A 24,264-nucleotide genomic window follows, 5' to 3' on the forward strand; every position below is an offset into this window, starting at 1 on the left:
GTCTTTCTAAAAGGGAGAGCACAGGGTTAGGGTCAGCTCTGCTTCTTTGTCTAGAGTAGGACAGCAGAAGTACCTCCTGTGAATACTTCTCATTTCCTGTGGCCAGGACTGAGGCAACAACAATAGCTTCAAGCCTGAAGTGTGAAAACTGGATCATGCCCAAGCCCAGCAGAGAATCAAGGAGGAAGTAGAGCAGGCTCTTGTGGGTTCAAGAACAAGGCACATCACACATATGTCACTTTATGGGAGAGAAATAATACTGGCCATTCATTACCTTCTCTTCAGAGTCCCCTGGCTGGCAAGTAATAACTCCATCTTGTGAGCCCCCAGCAAACGTTGCTTTGCAGTTTGCAAGCCACTGTTTTCAGAAAGAAATGAAAGAAAATATTAATAAGATCTATGGTTTGATTCAAAGAAAGATAAGCAGTATTTTAGTTTCACAGCACATCATGTAAATAAAAATTTCCAATTGCATTTTTTTATTACCATAAATGACGACAATTTGCTTTGACTGTAATTTAAAAAGTGTAGCCTTGATTTCTATTAGTATTTCAATGGCATGAACTAAGAAAATTATTAATGAATAAATAGGAGAGAGACCAGGGATATTAAAGATACTATTGTTTCTAATATTAAGGGATAAAATAGCTACTTTTTAGTTCTGGTTCATATGTCCAGGAAGAAACATTCAATAAATCCAGTGTCTGGAACATGTTTTTCTACTGAATGTTAGTTTAAACAGGTGTGAGTGGATGTGCAGTTTCCTGACATAGCCTAATATACAGACAAGCCAAGAGCATAATTGAGCATACCGAGAGTGTTGCCTCTTTCCTGTTGTTGTATGTATCCAGGTATTCCTGCAGCTCTAGAACACTGAATTTCAGCTTTTCAAGAAGGCCACAAGAGAGCAGCTAGAGAAATGAAATCAAAGGGTCTGTAAATGCCACTATAAAAGAATGGAAATACTGGTAGACAGTATAGGAAAGATATTGCAAAAGAATGCCTAGATTTACATATACTAATACTGAAAACTATTTACATTTATGGAAAAATCTACATAACTAGCATACTATACTGAAAAATGAAACAGTAAAAGTTGCACCTATGATAACGTGGAATTGAAACTGTTCTGTGTTTAATGACTTAGCAGAGGACTTCTCCAAAATGGAACAACACATAAAGCTTAACCAGTTTCTCTCCACAGCTCTCTGATGATGTAAGGCACAGCTCTTCCATGGTCACAGCAGCGGGCTCAAGACTACACTTGGCCTGTTTCTACCTCTAGACTTCACTGTGGGATGTCACACTGTCCTGATGCTGCTGGATAAACACAAGCCAGAATGAAGACAATGGGAGGGGCCATCTCATTAATTCCCTAATATATATTTGTATAGAATTATAGAATAATTGAGGTTGAAAAAGACTTCCGAGATCAAGTCTAACCTTTGACAAATACCATCATGCCCACTAAACCATACCACAAAGTACCACATCATCTTGCTTTTTAAACACTTCTAGGGACAGTGACTCTACTGCTTCCCTGGGCATCCTGTTCCAATACTTAACACTCTTCCAGTGAATAAACTTTTCCTAATATCTAACCTGAACCTCCTCTGGCACAATCTGATGCCATTCCCTCTTGTCCTGTTGCTGGTTGCCAGGGAGAAAAGGCTGCCTACCACCCTGGCTACACCCTCCTTTCAGGCAGTTGTAGGCAGCAATAAGGTCTCCCCTGAGCCTCCTTTTCTCCAGGCTAAACACCCCCAGCTCCCTCAGCTGCTCCTCACAGGATTTGTGCTCCAGACCCTTCCCCAGCTCCACTTCCCTTCTCTGGACACACTCCAGCCCCTCAGTGTCCTTCTTATAGTGAGGGCCCAGAACTGAACACAGGATTTGAGGTGTTGAATACAGGGGGACAATCACTGCCCTGATCCTGCTGGCCACATCATTGCTGATGCAGGCCAGGATGCCATTGGCTTTCTTGGCCACCTGGGCACAGCTGGCTCATCTTCAGCCAGCATCATCCTCATATCACAGTTGACTCAAATGAAATCATCACATGTATTAGCATCTTTCAAACTGAACTATGTAAAAAATAGCCGCTTCTTTTTCATTTGTGGAGCCAACTGGGTCCAGCAGGCATCTGTTTTATGTTGGGGTTTGGCACACAGGTTCAACACATCATAACTATTCCATGAGTCTATGATTTTCTACTGCCCATCTGTCACTACTTACTTAATAAAATAATACAGAAAATGAATGGAAATATGGTTCCCAACAAGAAATAAAAAATGTGAGATAGGAGGACAATTCCTTTTTGGCATATCTGTTCAGGAGTTCAAAAGTGAAACAGCCAGTAAAATAACACACAGCAATGAAGTATGTGCCTTTTGAAAGGAATATACTCACTGTTTCTGCATCTACAAAGAGGGTGGGACATTCTGAACATGATGTTAACATCTGAGAAGACCTCACAAACTTGGAGCCTATTCCTCTCAAGTTGTCTCCCAAGTAACTAGCTGCATCACAGGTTAGGAAGCAGAATCTTTTCTGAATATTCTGGAAAGCAAAATACAGTTTATTACATTATTTACTCAAGTAAGAGCTTCTTTCCTTTGTAAACAAATGGGATGGTTGTTTCTCTTTGCATAACAAAGTGCAAAAGAGACCATCTCTCCGCGGAGAACTGAATGTCTGCTCTAGGACACTGAATAAAAGTTATTGTGCTGGAGACAGTGTACAGCTGGGCAACTGTGAAACTAATTACAGAGTTCATCATAACCTACTGCTGAAAGACATTCTTTCCTGTAAAGACAAATCAATCTTTATAAGACTTTTAGACACAGGTAGCTTTTTTTTCTTGTCTCTACAGGGTTAACAGAGTTGATCAGCACATTACTTTTTCTGCCCATTCCGGGCATTGTTTTGTTAATATTCCTGTCAAGTGGCTAATCACATAATATAATGGACATACTAAGGCCAAACAGCAGCATGGAAAAATCAGAAAAAACCTTTTGTTTTCCCCTGTGGGAAGAACCTTCTTACTAAAACTTTACTGCTGCTTGGGAAGATTCCAGAAATATTGCACTGCATCCGGGAATTATTCTTCTCAGCAGATTTTTTTAATGTTTTGAGTCCTAAACCAGTCTAGTCCTCCAGAAACATTCTAGTGCTTTTCAGTTATTAATATATAAAGTGAATAATTAATAAAAATAATATATTAAACATGCACTGACTGAAACAATGATTTTGATAAATATCCATCAGTTTTCACTGCCCAAATATATCTCACTAAGGCCTAGTGCTCAGCAGTTAGGAACAACATGAGAATATTTTTAAAAATAAATGCTTGCAACATTTTTATATGATTAATTCCAAGTTACCAAAGGCATTTCTCTGAGGAATGTAGGTTAGGACCTGTACCATAAGTATGCCTCACTGGAGAGAAGCACTTCCCAAATGCCAGTCTGGATGACAGACATAGAAGCATTGCCTGTTACTGCTGCTGCACTGGTGCATGGGAGTTAAGTACCTAAAATCATGTGAGTTTAATTCAGACTTCATTGATAATGGAAGTTGTTGGATTGAATGATTTTCTTTAAATGTTAACTAGGGCCTCACACTGTACATAGACTATACATGATCAATGATTTATAAAATGGACAGAGTTCCTATACCAATCAATTTCGTAACTATTTATTTGTGAATCTCTCTCAAAAGTATCTCAACTGCCCATCTGAGCACAGTTAGGACAAGGCAGACTGATACTGGTCTTGCTGTTTCCACCATCTTGCTTCAACACAAAGTGCTACATACCTCACAAAGAGCATGGCACAGATTCTCTGCTGCACTGAGTCTCTTAGAGGCAAGGGTTATCACTAATTACCAGCAAACCGGATAAATTACTACTTTTATAAGCAACTAGCAGAATCATCTGAATTACAGGGTGAAAACTGGAGATTTACTACTCTGATGTCTTCTGGAAAGAAAGATTTAGCCAAATCTTCATGAGACTGTTGCTAATAACTCTCCTGGCAAAGCAAAGAGATCTAGATTTGATCTTAAACAACAAAAAAGACCTAGCTGAGAACAAAGAAGTGGAAGGAAATTTAAAATGACAGATTATGAAAGAGAATCCAAGACACATTGGTTGAAAAGGACCTCTGGAGAACATCTGATACAACCTTTAACTCCAAGTGGGACTATTGCTGACCCCAGATTGTGTCAGACTTGCTTTTAACTAGCTGAGTCTTAAAATCTCCAAGGTCAGAGCTTCCTCAAGGTTTTGGGTAATCTGTTTAGTAGCTGCAGTGCCCTCCTGGGGAACAACAGAGTTTGTAAATCTGAGACAGTGAAGGAGACAGATTATAGAAAAAGTAACAGATATTCTTCCTCTACTTTCCTTTTCAGCTATTCATAAAAGCAACAATCAATCTATAGCTAAGATGATAATGTTCTTGAAGAGTGTTTTAAATTATTAAGAGTGAAACAGTGAGAGACTGTACTTTGCTATGTATAATACTTCACGGAATATATTTATTTTGTGATTACATGGTCTAACAGTTCTATAAGAAATTCTCATCTCAGCTATGTCCTTCTGGGTACAGACTACAGGGGCTGAAATCTATCAAGCAAGGCCTGAATGCAGTATATATTTTATAAAATAGGATTACTGTGAATAGTAATGCCAGCTGTCAGCATATTGTGAATAAATATATATCTGTATATAGTCACTGTTCTTTGTGTCCATGTAAATATTAAAAAATATTCTCAGAAAGTTTTCTTCTTAACCTCAGATTTCCTCTCCTGGGAAGAGAACTTTACATAACAAAAGATCTTGATTGTGGAAGGTACTTGCTTGATCTGAAATCTACTTGTTTTGCATCTGTCTGGTCTGCTGAAAGACATTTAATTTGAGGGAATACAAAGAGGCAGCAGGAAAGATAATCCAGAGATCTCTGACTTCTGACTCGTTTACAGGAAAAGCACTTCAATAATGTCAGGAATTTTAAACAAGTTTAGTGTGTTGTGGGCAAACATCCAAGATACCATTAACTTGACACAGGACTGAAATGTAGGTGCCCTGGAAAATGCACTTCTTTCACTTCAGCAAGTATTTAGTTGACAAGCTCCTCCAAACAAGGATTTTGTTTCACAGTCAAGTATTTTGGCAGTACTTTGCATTGCAAGCTTAGCACATACAGGACTTGTTTCTGAAATTTCCTGTTAATGAGGGTCAAAAGTCAAAGTTGGCAGATGAGTACTGAAGTTTAATAGTTCAAACAAAATACAATTCCAGACAAGCTGGGATCTTACGAAAAAGAGAAGGGAAAATAATACTCCTATATTTTAACACTGAAAAGAAGAACAAAGTTATTTTTATACACTAAAAATATGGCAGTTACTCCAGCTAAAAATTGTGACTTGCTGATATTATTAACACCTTTTTCTTTCTCCTCCAGTATCAACTGGAGAAAATGAGGAGGGTATTTTCTGAATACAGGGCATGCACAACAGCAAATGAAATGTGTACATTACTAGGATTTGGACTCAAACAGGTACTTTACAAGTAATGTTTAGGTCTTTTATTACACTGCATTATTTATTTAATCTTCAGAACCATGGCACCTGTTCCTTTTCACCTCTTCAAAGAGGAGAATCAAGGACAAATAAGTCTCTAAACACTCAGACAGGGCTATTAACCTCTAGGACTGAGGTTAAGACAGAAAAGCTGACATCATGAATAAAAACATTCAAGTCAGCACTGTTTTTTTGGTTTTTTTTCTTCCAAATGGTTATTTATCAGTGTTTAAAAGAATGCCTATAAGACACCCATATTTAGAGTGGCATAATGTTTAATGGAGGACAATGTGCAGGTAGATAAGACATTCAACTCCAGTGGAGCACAGAGGAAACATGATGAAGAGATTCTTACTATAGATTGCTTCTTTCATATCAGGTTAGTCTTAGGTGTGCTAAAAGATCTTGAAACTGTGTATTTATTAGCAGGGTACCCCTTGATAATAAAACGTTGTGTACTCTGAGATCACAGGTACTTAAACTCTGCAGAAAGTTACCTGGCTACTGCTTTCACTGGAGATGTTTATGCTGGAGCATGCTAAACATCCTGCAGCTGCAGGAGAAACAAAAAAGGCTTTAAAACTAATTACAGGTAACATCAGGCAATCATTTCTTAGAACAACTTGTACATTTGACTCCTTCTTATCTCTTTGCAAGATTCTTATCTTTGCAAGCATATCGTTTTAGAAAGGAGAAACGTATTTCTAGTCTTCAATTTCTGGAATTTATATTACACGATGGCAGCTGGGCATTTCTATTCAGATGAGTAGGTACAAATCATTGAATTATGCTGGCATTTACATGGACACACTCAGATTTCAAGAGTTTGAGATAAAAGAACAGATTAACAATAGTTTAAGATTAAAAAGGTTATTTCCTTGTCTCTTGCAGTTACTGCTCCTGCAGTCTGTTTTAAAGTACTGAAGAAAACACTCTATAAAGTGGATCTGAATTTTGCAATATGACCTCCAAACCTGCAAGTATGAGATACATAATATTTTCATGACAAAACTGGTCACAGAAGACAATGCTGAAAATGAAAATGCAGTACAGCAGTAATTCTGCAGTATGTAAAATTACAAGGGTTATATATCTAGTAGTTCATTACTGGGGCTGCTACCAAGAAACACTAATTGCCACACATAAAAATTATGATTTTGCATCTCAAACTTATTTTCTCACCTTAAACAGGGAAGAGAACACATGAAATGTATAAACTGCACAGGAGCCATCGGAGTCACACATGAGCTGGTTGATATGACTGCGCCAGGCTTCTTCTGCATCATCACATGCTGCTGGCTGAAATGCAGCAAGGATGGCGGAAAAAAATGGGGAGGGAGGAGGGGAGGCATTTCGATCAACATCTCCAAAACTGAAGGAGGAAACAGAAAAAGGTGGTGAAAGGAGAATACCAAGAAGGTGGCAGATAAAACACACTATAGCAGAGAGATGAAATCACAGGACCAATTACAGCACCTTCCTAAAAATATTCATGAATTTTCAAATTACTTCTGAAGGCTGACAAGATGTTTGCTACAATGAGAAAAACCTCCAAATCAGATTCCCTATCTTCAGGCCGTTATCATCTATCTTCCTCCATCCCAGAGGAAGATTTGTTCTCTTGTACCATTATTTCACAGAAGAAGGCTGAAACTTCACAGGAGAATAAAGCTCTCTCTCCCTCCACCTCCCCAGGCTAACTGCAGTCTAACTCAGCATCCAATATCTGAAAGAGCTCCAGATGGCATGTAAAAAAATCTTAAAGCCTTTTTATAACATATACTGGGGTCCAGCCACACTCATAAGCAGCCTTAAGAGCATATAGCTGGGATTTTTAACAATACTGAGACTTTCTTTCATGAGAAATCAGAAGGATGGATACGCATCTGATCTGTTGAACAGTTACCGAAGTAATATCTGCAAATCTTTAAAAATCCTCATTTTTATTTTAATTAAGCATATTATATACATAATTCCTTGCCGCATAGATGTACATAAATATTGCATCTTATTTTTCCTAGAATGAAAAGCTTGGTTTTGTTTTGCTTTTTTTTTGTTTTTTTTCAGTTGTGGGATAATATGCAGGTAATTAGGGCATTGTCTTCTCGTTGCTCCAAACTCATGAGAATTTTATAACTCCTGTGGCTAAAAAAACCATTCCATTAACTACCACCTTGCAATCATTTTGTTGTACATTGTAAAAGAACTTGTGTGAGTAATAGTGCATCAAAGTACCTAGCAAGAGCAAATTGTTCCAGCCTGTCAGCTTTCTCTTCAGTTTCTGTCATATCCAGACTAAGGCTATCACTGCATTCAAATGCTCCAGGGAGTTCATTTGTAGATCCTGAAAGGTCATCCTCATGGACTGCTATATCTTGTTCTTCAGGTACAGCTTCAGCCTAGGGGAGTGAAGGATGATGTCTTAGAAAACAGCAAATTAGTAAGTTAATTCCTCTAATAAATAGAAAGTATTTAATGAAAAAACCCACCTGACAACATGTTAAACTGCACAGATAAAAAGCCACAGATTATAAATGACATGAATCAACTTACACTTCTTCAAAAATACTGTACTTGCTCAACTTTCTGTCTTGGATAAATATTATTTTTAAGGCATTTTTTCAACTTGTCTAGAAAAGAATTTCAGATTCCAATGCATGTGGCAACACAGTAAGGAAGTAATTTTTCAGAAAAACAATAGGGTTGTTGTTACTGTCAGTCTGTCCTTGTCTCTTAACACTTTATAGTGTCCAAGACTGTATTAAAGCCTCTCAGAATATATTGGAAACAGTTACTGTCTGGAAGACTCCATGCATGTTTAGAACTGGGAATTAATTTTAGCATGTCATTTACATTCAAGAGGAATCCAAGCATTCTAACAGGCCCTTTAAAGGATTATGCTAAATCTCCTTCCTTTTTCATCTATCAGCACCTAAAGGTCATGATTTCTTTTTGAAACGTTCCAATTTCTCTTGCATTTTTAGTCTGAACAAGTTTTGTTTCAGGTTTAATCTTTTGGCTTTTGTCTGCTTCATCCATAGCACCCAAAGCACTTCCTGTAGGGATTACTGCAGTGGATTGCTCAAACCTTTGTGTACATATGCCCATGTGCATGCACATACTTGTGTTGGGAATGAATAGGGAGGGACACCTGTGGCAAGTGGAATTAAATGAGAAAAGTGGCTCTCTGCAGTTTATCAAGTCTGCTTGGATCCTACAGATTAATTATGAGGATTTGTATTTGTAAAAATTAAACAAGACTTGCAACAGAGGGGACAGGATCAGAAATTAAGTAGAATAATCTTTTGGTTTGCTTTGTTTTCTAAGCAAAAGAGGTAGAAATATTCCTGAGTTTGGGGTGAATGAAATGAATCAGAGCCCGAACTATCCTGAAAACAGAAATGCAATCTATATGGCTGAATTATGGTGCTAGGAACCAAAGCACCTGGCAAGAAGTGTAAATATTTCATGCTTATTCAAGAAATAATTAGTAGTAACAAGTTTCATATATTAAATATTGGCTTGAAATAACCACTGCGTTTTCTTCACTGCAATGACAGAGTCTGTAGGAGGAAAACACATTTTGATGGGATAGAGCAAGGGAGGAAGGAAGAGGAAGCAAACACTTCCCATCCACTCAAGTCTAAAATTATGCCCCAAAAGCAAAATAGAAAAATGAACTTTGGATATTAATGGAGGATTGTAGTACACTTCCAGAAATATGTGAGTTTAGGTAACTGGAAAAATACATAATTATAGCATCCTGTGAATTTTTGTAACCCTCATAAAATTATCCCACTATCTTTAATAGAAAGTAAGTTTAACTAATTAAGTGCTGTTAACAATAATATGTGGATTTTGGCATTGAAACATCTAGGAAGAGGCTACATAATCAGTCTGTTTCTCTCAATTGCTGTATCTATTTAAAGGTTGAGATATTTTTGGTTTTGCTTATGATGCAACAACTAAACATTTTGGAAATCGCTGAAGAGGTAAAAAAAAATTTCCTTTGCATTGATGACCCCTCATCAGCTCTCTCTCAAAAGAAGAATTCAGAGGAAAAGAGAAACAGTAAAGAGCTCGTATTTTGTGTTATGAAATTAAGTAAAAATTATTTAGCTGTAAGTTTCAAGTTTTCTGACTAAAAACTGGATAACTTCTTTACATTGACTCCAGATTATTTTGAGTAAAAATACAGAAGCATGCACATTAGGAGAAAATACTTTTGAGGCAACCCCCCCCCCAGTAGGGCATTATGTGCTGACCAATTCAATCATCTTTGTGACAATTGTAACCTGGGCTATATTTTACACCAATATCAAATCTCTACCAGGACTAGCTGAATTTGCCTGTCAATTCCACAATAAATTGCTCTGATTTTACATTCTTCACTTACTTATTCCAAAGCTTTTCATTTTTGATGAATATTGGCACGTGGGACATTAAAGAGATTTTGAAAGCAAAGATTCCAAACTCACAGACATACACTGTACTCCTAAGCTGTGATTTTCAGTTCTTTCTTTCAGTACACACCAACCACTACTGCAGCTGGATGCATGAGATCAGCTGCAGTTCCCACCTGCAAATGTGTCTGTTCTGACTGCTGCTTCCTGAACTGAAATTCTGCCAACTTCTGCTGTTTATGGTTGTTATGTGGTTACTTGTCTACCAACAGTTGTTTTGACAAATGATAATGAGTTTACCTTCTCCACAGCCACTGTTTGGAGAGGTTCTCCTCCTCTCCTATCCTTACAAACACTTCCCTCCTCCCGTCCTTTCTTCCTACCGCAGCGGTTTCTGACACAAACAATTTGTTCAATATTCAGCACAATTCCAACCTCCTTTTCTATGACCTCTTCTGTAGAAGTTTCCATTCCTTCTGAAACATGCAGTGCTAGCAGTATCAATTTTTTTGTGTGGCTGCATTTGGAGGGGGCAAGGGCAAGAAGGAAAGCCAAGGACTACAGAAGATATATTCTTCTTCTGCCCCAGTCTCATACACTGCTCTTTCTGCAGAAGTCACTCAATTTAGATATGACAGAGAAGCTTTACTGACAGAAGCCAACAGTATCATCAAGCCACTAATTCACATAGCCTGCCCAAAACCAGATTATATTTCTGCAGAGACACTGAAAGGAGTAGGTTCACCTCATCTCTCACAAGCAAGTACAGTTGAACAGAAAATTAAAGAAACCATCCCCATACTGATAATGATTTACCAACCTTGCTTTGTCTTCTTCTTCTGATACAGTTCTCTGAAATACAATCTGCTGAATATGGTTGTTGTATCCTTCCAAATCCTGCTTCCCCACCCCCAGGATGGTTTAATATTGTGGTCATGAATTTAAAATTTCTGCGTGTCTGCCAAAAGGCAAGTACTGAATCCAGGGCACACAACTGTACAATAGGGCCCCACATGGAAAAATATTTCAGAGAATACACCCATACACCCACCACATGAGCTGGCATATTGTTCTTTAATTCAGCATGAAGAACAAAAGAATATTGCCTTGGAATTGTAACTTGTAGCCAGTTCATGAACTTGTCTTCTGATGAGCTTGTACTATTTTGGTGCATATGTAGTGCAACATATTTAAGAAACAATAAATAAAATCTCATAAAGAAGAAAGCTTAAGTAGAAAGGAAATGGTAGCAAGTGAAGTAGTGCATGAATGTATTGTACTATGCCACTAGGCAGAGGAAGCCAGAATGTACTTGATTTCACAGATCAAACTCTTTCTGAAGTGTAAGCAAAAGAAATTGTAACAGTGTTACATAAAATACAGTCCAGTTGGAAAAGAAAGAAAAAATGTACTCACCTTGGGTCCTTCAGACACCTGGAGATTATTCATACTAGGCAAAGACACATCAAAGCTGGATGTTCCCATGTTAAAATGATGAGGGTCTGCTGAGTTTGTGTCACATGATGTAGAAAGTGACTCAATATGATTTGCATCCTCAGATGGGGAAAGATTTATAATCTGTTTAAAAGACAACAAAAACACAAAAGAAGTGAGTATGCAGCTACCCTACCACATGCTGCTTTCATGGACATGCAAAGCAGAGAGTGTCTTACAGTGCACTGACAGTGGCTCTCTTAGTTTGTATATAGACAGAATCCTTTCAATATTTATGTCATAAAATTTTTATTAAAAGCACCACAGAAGTGAACAATGAAAATCTGAAACCACTTAGATCTTCTAAACCTGGAGTCTTGTTCTATTTCTTTAAGCATTAAATACATCAGAAACATTTACTATTGGCCAATTGTGAAAAATTGTCCCATAGTAAAAAAAGGCAAATAATAAGATCTGATGATTCATGTGTTTCAAACTTCGCATTAAAATTCTTGTTTACCTTTGCAAATAAGGGAAAATGCACCCACCAATTTTAGCTCATAAGATTGCACCTGGGCAGAGGAAACCAAAAGCCCAGCTGATTTAAGCCCACCATCCTACCTTTTCCTAAATTTCAACTTTGCAACTTACTAGGTCTGAGTTCTCCAGGATTTGGCTGGTGGTCAGGTCCTCCTCCTCTGATGACTCATCTGAGTCCTCATGGTTCATTTTGTTCAGGCTGGGTGTGCTCCCTGAGAGTTGGTTCTCTTCCATCAGCTGCATGTCACACTTGTCCAGGCTGTCCAGGGACCGTCTGCGCACTCCCCAGTTGAAGTTGTCCATGCTCTCACCCTGAAATCAGACAGAGGGTCAGCTTGCTTGGTATAAAAATAATCATATGCTAAAGTTAGCTCCAGAAATATTTTTATGTAAAAATATAGTAAAAACTTGAAATAAGCATTATCTCGCTTGTTCACCTGGAGATAAGAGCAGAAGCATGGAAATGGCAGTTAAATGAACACTCAGTTTTTTCAGTATTAGATATTTTTCATGCATTTGCTAATTTAAGAATTTGTTTTGGTAAGTCCACATATACACACACTCCTTGATACCAGTAGAGCAGTGATATGCAAAGGAAAAGTTTGAAAGCAATTTTAAAGGATTTTTTTATGTTTAAAAGTATTAGAAGCACAGATCATACCAATGGTTCAATTGCAAAACTTATGTTAAAGATTTTAGATTCTTTGCTTGATAAATACAACCATAATGGTGAGTAGATTTGAACAAACCCTTGCTTTACACAAAAAATATAACACCTTAAGCAGCACAACTTTTAAACTTTTATTCTAGGCCCACATTGCTTATTATTGAATCTACTTGAATTATTTGAAACGATATTTTGGGAATAGCCTGATAAGTATTGCCTGTGATCTCACATTTTAAAAAGGACACAGTCAAATGGACCAAACATTTAATATTTATCAGACTTCCTGTTCTGATCCCACACACAGCCACATAAAGCTGAGTGCATTAAGCAAACAGTGTAACCATTTGCTTAATGGTTAGGCTGCTGAACTGATAAAAAGATCACTTGATTTCTTTCATGTATAAAAATGACCATTAGTTTTCCACCCCTTTTCCATTTATTCGCTGTATATATTTTCCAGTAGAATGTATGCCTTTTCCCTGATTGCAATAATCTCTTGCTCCATTCCTAAGTCTAGCCAGGCTCCTCTCTGGCAAATGCAGGACCACATCCCCAACTGCTCCTGCCATGGACCTCCAGAGGCAAAAGGGGCCTTACACAGCAAGAAAGATTCCTCCAGAAGTATTTAGATGCAGTTTTGGGTACTTAGGTGAAAGCCCTCAATTCTGCATCAACATGGGAAGGAAATTTATAGAGAAAAATGTTTCCTTTTAAGGTTCAGGGCTGCCTGTTTTAAACAAGACTCTGTAAGTTGCAATGCTCTTAAACAAGCAAGTCAATTGGTGAAAATTCAAGCTGACAGTGATACTTAAATATTAATTTGAAAAAAAATATAGTTCTGCCTAAAAAGTAATATTATTATCAAATAACTGATTATGATTATTTCCTGGGTTTATATGGATCAAAATTATGATCAGTGCAGTGACTGAGAAAGAGGTCTCAGTTCAGTAGGGCCCCTTAAGCAGAGCTGTGATTTTAAACACTTGAGTGATGCCCTTTTGGGACTACTCAGACATTTACTGAATGGGGACCAAACTGCATAACATGCAATGAATTAAATTGCAATCTGTTGACTGTTACCTTAACTTTAACACACCTGCACAAATTGATCTTATTTTGCATCATTACCATTTAATGCAATGGACTGTGGAATTTGAACAGGAGGGAAAGTTCAGTTTCATGACATTAAGCTCACTGTTTCATGAATAAATATGATGCAAATAGAAACAAATATTTTTAAGGAAAAAGACAACCCTTGCAATTCCAAGAACATTTACAACTGAGGAATGCACTATAACAAAGAGAAAATTAAGATGAAATTGTTATGAAGCCTGACACATTATTGGAAGAACCCTGTGTTTTCATCCTGGGACTGGTATTACGTGGTAGTTTTGTGTGGAAAGAGAACAGAACACATCTGACTTAAGGAGTCAGACTCTTTAAAGCATAAAAATGACTGTTTGGTTCCAAGCCATTTATTTTAACAAATTCTTTGGTTCTCCATCCTCCCCCTCAAACGCTGGAGGACACATGCACCAATTAGACATCCTCCACAAACACATCAATTACTGAACTAACAAATGACAAAATGACATAAATAAGCAAGCAAGCAAAGATGACTGTCATCACACCCTTATTCTCATGATGCCTAGTAAAGCTATCAGTAAATTTAGCAGCCCATGTCTATGGGAATATTTCTTGTTGCAGTTTTATTCTGCAATGCCAGCAAAAAGAAGAAAAATAAAAGGAACACTTCCAGGTCATGCAGTTAGAAGGGGTAGTGAATTAAAAGTGAGGGAAAGGGGTGACAGAGATGAAACACTGTAACTCAAACACCCATAGCATTTGGATGAGTGTAAGTTTGCTACAGGGGCGTTACATTGGTGAGGGAAGACTCAGAGCCTTCAATAGGAAGGAACAGCAAGCTTCGTTTATTCATCAGAGCATCAGACTTTTATACAGTAACGAATAAGCTAATCCATATTCTGTAACTTAAGGAACCTATTGGTTATTCTGTAAATGTTAGGTCCACCTTGTGTTTACATACTTTAAAAGTTAAACTTTCTTCTTCTCAGGCTGTTTTCAGCCACTATATCTCTGCTCAAGGGCACAGCAGCCTTGCCATAATCATAACCCGTTAGCAGAGCTCATTATTTTCCTAGCTTCAGACACCTGGACCAAGTCTGTGACTGGTCACGTACTATTCCTCAACACAGGGGCACCCAGAACCATACTGAATTTAAACAAGAGGTCAGCACATGTCTATGAAAATGGAGTTGTTTTTGTAGTCTATTTAGTAATCTTTCTTCCACAGTTAACAAGAAGAACAAAGATGTATTTGAGAGGCTGTTCATTTTTATCTACAGCAGGAGCAAAGCCATCTCCCATCTGAAAAGTCACCAGTGGTACACATCAAGTCAGAGGAAAACAGTCACATTCTAAGTGTGTCTGGCCAGCAGGGAGCAGGTACCACACAGAACTTCCTACAGTCACCACCCTCTGGTAAAGGAGCAGATGTGCCCTTGCAGCTACCTCAAACTTTACAACAGCCCAGGGGAGAGACGGAAGGGAAAGTAGTCCTGCGTGGGGGAGAGCAGTAAAGCTCCTCCAAAGAGGCAGTAAGAATCATGCAAAACTTCTTTCACACAAGTTTTCATCCTTACTGTGTTGACAAAGTATGCAAAGTTAATGGAAACACTCAAGTATTGTAGGGCATAGGCAGAAGCTTTGTGGAACTACCTAGCAAGGCACTATCTCCTTATGGAAGTATCTCTTATAGCACAGGCATTTTGAGACAAAGATTTTGGGGGTTGTGTTTGCATAATAACTGATACACAAGTTATCAGAAACAGATATGCAAAATTCTGTGGTTGCTGATTTCTGTATTATTTGTACAACTCATTAAATTCTCAATCATTTCAGTTCTCTCTATGCATGGACAAACTTAAAATTTAGGTCCCAAACTGGCAATGACTGATGTGTCTTTTCAGTTTTCCTCACAGGGTAAATGATCCAGCAAAGTTGGTAGGACCATACAGCTGTATTAAGCTAGGCTGTAGAAATTAATTTATTTATTCAATTAAACTGAGTCTGATAGCAATAATATAAACTGTCTTAAGAGGTCTCAGATATCAGCTTTAGGAAGATGCTAACAGGAGACAATATGCCACAATAGAAAAAGTAGAAATTATATACAATTAGCCCCTAATAACCAATGGCCCAAACTCTATAGATAATCAAGTTTCTACACATTTATCATGCACAAAAATATCAAAAGGAGAAAGGGCTCAGTTTGAAAAACACTGATACCAGAATCAAGTTATTTTAAAATTTGTGAAGACTGTTGAACATGTCAAAAACAAACTTAAAATTAAGCAGAATTTTTGAGAAAGACCTCCAAAGTATTTCTAATACAAGACAAAAAATGAAGCACCTGTCAGAAATGCAAGCACACACACACACACTCACCTCCACACACACTGAAGGGGGGAGGCAACAGCAAAACTATGATGTTATTCTACAATATAAATTTGCAAAAAGGCATAACATATGCTGGCACATCTGAGTTCAAGTAGCATTCTTACCTGAAGTTCCTGGGTAGCAGATATAACAGACAGAAAAACAAATAGAAAGAAGCTATGTAAAATCACTGCATCAAAGACATTATAGACAGACATTTGCCTACAATTTTAACAAATATTATCACAGAAACTTCAACTCTTCCTTTTAAGTCTGAAAATAACTATTTCTTGCTTTCACATCTGTAGGAAATTTAAAACAAATATACCTTGTTGTCTGAGGATGATCCAAGCATCACTGGCCTGTTAAAATCATATGCACTTTTTTGAAGGACTGATGTTGCTCTTGCTAGCTTTAGTTTTCTGATACTGTTTTTTCATTTTTATGAATATACCACACTCAGATATGATGTAAATGTTACAGTTTCAACTCAGTCATTAGAGAAGCAGCCTTTTACACTAGGTCTAAGTTTATTTTTAAAACAGTAGCAAGCCAAATCTGAACTTTGGAATGCAATTCATGGCAATTAAAAAACCACTAAGTGAAACTCAATGTTTCTAATTTTACTTCACATAAAACTAGAGAAGCTTGATATCTGTTTCATGACCAACTTAAGCCTGTAAAGATATCAATTAATTTAGGCCTCAGTCTTGAAGCTGGCCACACGTATAAAAAAAATCTTTGTAGAGTCACAGGCCATGAAAGTAAATTTATTTTGAAAGGAACTGTTGTGCACAATTATTTATACTCTCTATATAATTTTAACTGGTGAAGAGAAAGAAGAAATTCCTGAATTTCAGTGGACAAAGAATTATCAAGTGATTTTCAGTCAAAATTGCAGTCCTACATCCTTGTAATATCTTGAAAGCTTTTAAGACACAGAAATTACTGCAGTCAGTGTATTTTTGCCAGACAACATAGCATTATTGTTTTATCATTCATCCTTGTTTGGAACCTTGAAGCTCTTTCAATATTTGTCTAATGTATTTTCAACCATTCCTGCCAACTACCCTTTCAGGGTTTTTTTTTTTCCTTCTTTTTTTTTTTTTGGTGGGGTTTGTTTTTTTTTTGGGGGGTTGTTTTTTTTTTCCTTAGCAAAGTCATGGGCATCTGTGAGCCAAGACTACTAATTTTGATACAGAAATTCCTGCCTTGGAAAAATAAGGACTTTGGGATATTTTTTTTCTCCATTCCTTCATCCTTTCTCTTCATTGGAAAAAAAATTCAGATGCACGTGAGTTCACATCTGAGTGTTCTGTTTACCTTAAAATTATTTTCCTACTGTAATGCAAATAGGTAGAAAAATGAATATTTCTTCCTGTACACATGTTCTTCTCAGGGCTACGAGTGATGACTGAGAGAATTCATGTTAAAAACAAGTCCACAATTAATTCTTAAGACATCTGAGTCTTAAGTCCTTCAAAAGAAACTAACAATTTCTGAACTTTTAAACAGCAACAAAATTGTTATACTTGTTTGGCAACAGATATTAATTTTTGGTTTTTCCTATCAAATAGAAAGAAATACCCCAAGTTTGATATTAGCAAGGTTAAAGGGTGTAGCCCCCCAAAATTTATCAGTTTTTCCCTTTAGCAGCTTGAGTTCGAGGTGAGCTGACAGCCTTCACCTGTCAAGACTTGATCTGGGTGCTGAGGATTTTGTTTACCTCCTGCATGAAATGATGAAATCACAGACAGCTCAGCAGAGTGGAAGGTACAGCTCTAAGTGATTTCATCGGCAGTTGCAGGAATAACAGCAGCCTGAAGGCCTGAATTAATGTCTCAGAGGGTTCCGTATGAACCAACAGATTTGGAACAATTTCATTTTATACGTTTTTACCCAGTAAATATATATATTTTCTTAACAATTTAGATCTTTACAAATTGTATTTAAAATAAGTTCACTTAAAAGTAAGTTCACCAAAAAGGTACTAGAACAGAGGCTTTATTTTCCACTACCAGTTTTGCAGTGTTTCCTGAAGTAGATTCAGAAAGGAAGGGTGTGGTAGTCTTTTTACTGTTACGCTACTGAAATAAACACTAAGTCAAGATCATAAATAATCTGAACTTAAAAGTACATTTATAGCTACACAGTTAAAGTTTTATGTTACAAGAAGAGAAGTGTTTAGCAGAAGGAGCATAAAAGTGTTTTAATAAAAAAGCTGTTTCAGAGAAAATATACTGTACCTCCCCATCTTCCAGCTCAACATCTAGGAAATCAAAGTCCCTAAAGACTCTGAACTGCTGTTCACTGTTTGAATCATCCATGTTCTCCTGCTCCCTTGCTCCGTCTTCTGAAGAGACCAAGCTCGTCTGGTGCTCAATCAGATCCAAATCACCACAGGAAGAAAAAATCACCTACAATTCAAAGGATTTCTTTTGTTACAAACTGTTCCCTCTGGTTGTTTCTTCCTAAAAGCTGTAATTGGTTATTCAGAAGACTGTATTTCCAGTACACACCTAATTCCTTCACTGAGTATTTTTAGAACACTCTTTATTATTTATGTTGGACAGGTGCCTTCAGATTAAACTTGTACAAAGAAACAACTTCATACTGTGGGAACACATCCAAGAATATTACAGCTACCTCCTAAAGGCTGCAGATTGATGTTGCCTGGATGTTTGTATACATATATAGGAACAAAATTCAAAGAACTTAGCAGAGAAAATACTGTCAAGGGGATGATACAGTAAATTAATTTAAAAAAACCCTCCAGTTAACAAGTTGTTAAAAAATATGTCAAGATTAGAAAATACAACAAGCTGTAGTTTTTTCTTTCCTACAGATACAAGTATACTTGTATCTGTAATTTAGTTGCACAAATTAAACAGTTCCTGTCTTGCAGAAACAAAGGACCTGTTCTCCTTTAGAGAAGTGACATATACCATGTTCAAAAACATTCAGAAGATTTTATTTTTTCTGTAGAAAATATTTAATAAGTATTTTAAGAGCTTCCTACTCCGGGTGATCAATCACCCCTTTCCTGGCACCAGATAACACTAATTTTTAAAGAGTAACATCAGAACTAGTGTCTAATGGAAAAATCAGACACACACACCCTTTCCCCTCCCATTTTATTTCTGTAATATAATTTTTTTACTTTATAAAGGCTCCGAATTGTTAATACAGAGGTTGTTACTCTCTACCCACTGAGATGGCATAAGTAAAAACTACAACATCAGAGATTCTCACAGGAAAACCACACACAGCTCCCAAAGTAAATCTTCTTTAAGTGAAAGGGCCATCCACTCCCTGATCCATATGCTGAGAAACACAGCCTGGGCCAGTACGAAGGATAGTGACAGCAGTGGCTTCAAACCTATGCAAATCTGGTCAGCAACTCTGGGAAACACAGTTTTTCACTTTCAACGCTTAGGACGCAATGAAACAAAAACTGGTCAATACAAGGCTACTTACTGAAGGGTTTTTACTCAGCCCAACTTCCTGACCACACAGGGAAAGGACATGCACCAGCTTTTCCTTTGTCCTTTTCTAGAAAACAAGATGTTTCTCAAGTGAGCATTTTTTAACCACACATTCTCCCTGTGGTTAGAAGCATACATTAGCAATTTTTAATTAGGAGGAACTAAACAAAGAATTAGTCATTAAATGCTCAAAGGATTGCTTTCAGAGCAACTATGCATCAAGGAAACATAAAAATAGCTGTTAATGATTTTGCTGTTTATTATATTTAAATTAGTCTATAAATTCCATTGAATATATTAAGAAAACATTGGCTCATATGTATCACTTCAAAAAGACAGTTCAGAAACTTAAAATTAAGCACATGCATAATTTTTTTTTTCAGAATTGGGCCTGAGTCACTGCTGTATAACCTAATATATTAAAAAAGAGAAAAGAGCAAAAAATAAGTTTACTCTGCATGGCTTTATTTTGACTGGCAGATACACAAAATCATTAAGGTAATCAAATATCACTCCTAAGAAAATTATTATTTTTATTGAATTTCCCAAGAAAACTTTTAAAGTTGCACAAGCTATCTACCCTTGCTAAAATCTGAACTCATGTGTCGTGTTTACTTAAATCTGACCTAGACTTAAGAGGTCTGAAAGAGATGCATTTCCTGCAAGTTGAAAGAAAAACAGCTTTGGGATAGAAGATGGACATAACTCAGTCCATTTTTGAGTCCAAGAAAGACAGGACACAGGGTCAGATGCTGTGCTGCCACTGCCCCCAGGCTGCACAGGGCACAGAGGGCACAAGCATTTAAGGACCCAAGCATGTGTTAATTCAGCTGCTCTGACTGCAACTTGCTAATGAATAGTGGGTTACCTACCTGAGAGTACTGGGGTCTCTTCCAGCTCACAGGAACAAGGACATTGGAGTTAGATCCTGATGAGGTTGAAGAAGTGCTTCTGGTGACAGCCATTGCCCTGGGTTTGCCATCTCGCCCAGAAGAGCTCTGCAGCTCATCGTATCTTCTCCCAATAATTGGAGTCTTAAACAGAGAGGAATTATTCAGTAGCACCCTGCTTCTGAACTTAGAAGAGCCATATTGCTTCAGTTGGAGGAAAAGATTATTTTGAAGATCATAGACAGGGATAAAACAAGGAGTACAGCAAATTTCACATCACTTGCTAGGTTTCTTATTTTCCACTGTGGATGTCTGAGTAGCAACTGCCATACTTAGTAAACAGAGCTTAAGTTCATGGATAGATAATACTCAAAGCAACTGCCACACAAGTTCTTGATATAAGAACCAGCAAAAACCAAAGAAAGCTTATGAAGTTAATTTCAAATCTGCACTTCTTGCATATTTTTAATTTTTTTTTCCTAAGAGTGCTGAACACTTTGGCCCTTTTCCAACAGGTATTGAAATGCTTTCTTGGATTGACAATAGAATACTAAGCATTTTTCAGAACTATACTGACAGGAAAGCAAATAGTACCATATGCCTTTTTATGCTTGCATTTCCTTTTAAACTCAACAGCTCACTATTATCTGTATGAAATAATCTATAATCCTGCAAACAGTTCTGCAGCTTCTTAACAATAAAGTTACTAGGACCCATTAAAATCACTAGGACCATTTAGTTCTATAAAGTTACAAGGGTTTGAAGGATAAAGATTGCTGTAAGAGAGTCCAGTGAGAAGACAGAATGAAGGTGTTAAGAAACAAAACTACAAAAAATACCTCTGAAATATCAAAATGAAACTCCAAAGTCTTCCCTGGTAGCTCCTTGGAGGCACTGTTCCATACTCGATGTATTTCCATTTTTGAAAGATCACTATGCTGATAGGAAGGTAGAACTAAACTGGCAGAACGAGAAACTACCAATTTCAGGATATTCAAGGCTTCTCTCCAGTGAATGCTCTAGAAATAATATATTTATTCAGCAAACAGAAAGTGAGATTCACACACATTCAAGATTATTTACATTTTACAGTCATATTTTTTACCACATAATTAAAATCTAAAATTGGAATATCTGTATTCTTTGTCTCTCTTGGCCAGTGACAAGGCATCTGTGTAACTGCAGAATAATTTCAACATCAGAGACCAAGACTTGCCTAAGATGTCACTGTTAGGGACCTGGCCCACAAGCTGGGAGACCTGTGGATAAAGCCAACTTGGCAGAGGATTTAAAATCTCCTACCTGAATGTCTTAATCAGCATGAATAAATATAAGGGCCATAGCAGGATCCCCATTTAACAAAAAAGGTGACTTGACATGGGTTTTTACCTCTGTGAATTCCTAGTATTTTCTATTCCTAGTATGCCCACGTATTTTTCACTTGTCAAGAATTAGGTATAGAGGTCTCTGAAGAGAAGTGCTTAAGCCACATTTTCTTTGTGCTAGTAATTAAAGAATGGTCACTCAGGCTCTAAGTGGTATCAAGGTTGCTCCAAGGCGCTCCAAGGCTGAAGCCCAACCTTCAGTGGGCTTCACACAGTGAAGACACAGCCAGGCATCTTCTCTGGGGGTGCACAGGCCATGAGACATCAGGATGTTTACAAACTTTGTACCACACCAGACACTTGCAGCCCTCCCCTGCTAATCCAGTCTTAAATTCTTACATAGAAAATCAACTTAGGAGAGTAAATGCTGCTAAGTTCCTACAGTAATATAGAAATGATATGGTATTTACCTGTACATATTTTTCAATGGTTTTTAGCACTTCCATGTTAAACTGCTTCACAGGAATAGCAGACAGGTCCATATAACTAAGAAGACTGTAGATCATCTGTAAGAGGGACTGTTGCATACTAGGAAGGCCCTTTTCTAGTAGCTTTTAAAAGAAAAGTGAATATAACAAAATTTTGAGACATTTCTTCTTAAGTAAAAAGCTACTATTTTCACAAACAGCAATTGTACTCTTCATCTCTCTTCACCCACTGATTTTGCAATGCCATTTTACAATAATTTCACAACTGATGATGACACAGGCATGAAGAAAAAAGAGCTTAAGTTGGGAGACAAATGCCAGCCTGTTATATTTTATATATGCCTGCCCTAACTTATCCAGAAAACACATTCAGCAGCTGAGTAAATTGGTAGGTAAAATTTATACTGTAATTGGGTAAGCACATCCAATAAAAACAGGGGAGGATCTTTTTATGTCTACATTTGCTGGAAGTCAGTGAGAAAAAAGAAAACTTGCTGAAGAAACAAAGCTACTACTATTCAGACATCAATAAATATTTATCAAATATATTTCACTCCCAGTGCTTGCTGGCTGTAAGTGCCAAAGAAACATTTTCTGTTTAGGAGGAGATAGAGTCCCTGGCCCCTATTACTGTAGAGAGTAATACAAAGAAGGGCTTGATTTAAATCCTGGAATTTTCAGACACCTGAGTGTAGATCCTGGAATACCATAATGAACCTTGGAAATGCTCATACATATGTGTGACAGTAATTCCAGAGGCATACAGATAGCCATGAATTGTTTGTATATGTGTGAAATATCTCAGTTGAGAATTTCCCGGCAGGCAGCATGTTCTTTCACTGGTGACAGGCACTGTCCCACCCCACAAATTTCAGAGGTAATCAAATGTTTTTGCTGGAGGTTATCAGAGCCTCAATACTAGACACCATCCTCCCAATTCAGGCTACCAAAAAAGTTCTAGCACTGGCTATTTGAGTTATTGGATTCTAGAAAAAAATTGCTTATAAAGACTCTAAGCTGCCTCCTGCCTTCCATCAGAGAAAAATTTCAATTCTTATCCAAGTGGACTTTAGTAATTGTTACATATCCTTCTAAGGATATAGAAGGATAAGGTTCCTGTTTTTATTGAATGAGAATGTTTCATGCCAGTGCAAATGGAACTTATTTTATCCCACTAAATATCTTCTGATTTCTTTCATCAGCAAAAGTGGGTAGCAATTAGTGATTCATAAAACAAAGCGAGCAAATTCCATTAACAGCACAATAAAGGAAACTCATTATACTTATCTATTCCTCTACAAATAGACAGGAAGAATTTTTAAATTAAAAGTTTGGCAACCTACTTCAGCTCTTAGACACTGTCAGCCCCTCAAATACCTCTACTGAAAATGTGCTCAGCGATTCTTTTTCAAAACAGGGTTACCGAAGGGTTTTTATACCTTCAATTAGGATCTTGCAATGGAAAGTTTGATTCCTTGTTTGCAAATAGTTTATGTGATGCATGCAGCACATCAGCCATTTCAGTGCAGGATTAGAAGAAAATATCTGGATGACAGAAAGATTTTTTTTTGTTCTCTGACAGAGGTTGCTGCATCAGACAATCCCTTTTGGGACAGAAAAAGGAATTCTTGGAAAATAATGGGAATTTTGTCTCAAATGGTGTTTAAAAAGCTGGTATAAGAACACTATCTCTGAAAGTTTGCCATTTCCACTACAGTTTGTACAAATTTGTTGTCAAAAGTATTTGTTGACTGAAACAGCTCTTGGCCCCTAAACCTGACCTATTTGTGGACTGTGTCAGTTCTCACATGCTTAGATGAATTTATGTGGCAGTTGGCAGCCCAAGTGTGTCCTTACATACATAATGAATTTGCAATAAGAAAGAGTATTTCTGTTTAGAAAAAGAATAGCAGCCTTAACATGCCTTTGGTGCAATATGAATTCTGAAGTAACAAAAATAGAAGGAAGATGGAGCAGTGGTAACCGATTACTC

The 24,264-nt window shown here is 37.2% G+C and overlaps 1 protein-coding gene across 4 annotated transcripts in view; it reads right to left on the reverse strand.

Moving 5' to 3' along the window:
- FRY (FRY microtubule binding protein) overlaps window positions 1-24,264 on the reverse strand; it is a 159,439-nt gene that overhangs the window by 11,900 nt on the left and 123,275 nt on the right. For 2 of the 4 annotated variants that reach the window (XM_031061397.1, XM_031061395.1), the window contains exons 47-59: window positions 22,254-22,394; window positions 21,298-21,477; window positions 20,441-20,602; window positions 19,561-19,635; window positions 18,330-18,500; window positions 16,209-16,217; window positions 12,069-12,269; window positions 11,400-11,561; window positions 7,816-7,979; window positions 6,763-6,952; window positions 2,410-2,559; window positions 813-911; window positions 275-358 (exon numbers count right to left, since the gene is read on the reverse strand). In XM_031061397.1, the coding sequence (XP_030917257.1) occupies window positions 275-358; window positions 813-911; window positions 2,410-2,559; window positions 6,763-6,952; window positions 7,816-7,979; window positions 11,400-11,561; window positions 12,069-12,269; window positions 16,209-16,217; window positions 18,330-18,500; window positions 19,561-19,635; window positions 20,441-20,602; window positions 21,298-21,477; window positions 22,254-22,394 (1,788 nt within the window). The remainder of the gene's footprint in view (window positions 1-274; window positions 359-812; window positions 912-2,409; window positions 2,560-6,762; window positions 6,953-7,815; window positions 7,980-11,399; window positions 11,562-12,068; window positions 12,270-16,208; window positions 16,218-18,329; window positions 18,501-19,560; window positions 19,636-20,440; window positions 20,603-21,297; window positions 21,478-22,253; window positions 22,395-24,264) is intronic. The other 2 variants (XM_005426367.2, XM_031061396.1) reach the window with 1 other exon arrangement.

This window comes from Geospiza fortis, unplaced genomic scaffold, assembly GCF_000277835.1.
Source record: "Geospiza fortis unplaced genomic scaffold, GeoFor_1.0 scaffold181, whole genome shotgun sequence".
Classification (NCBI taxonomy): domain Eukaryota; kingdom Metazoa; phylum Chordata; class Aves; order Passeriformes; family Thraupidae; genus Geospiza; species Geospiza fortis.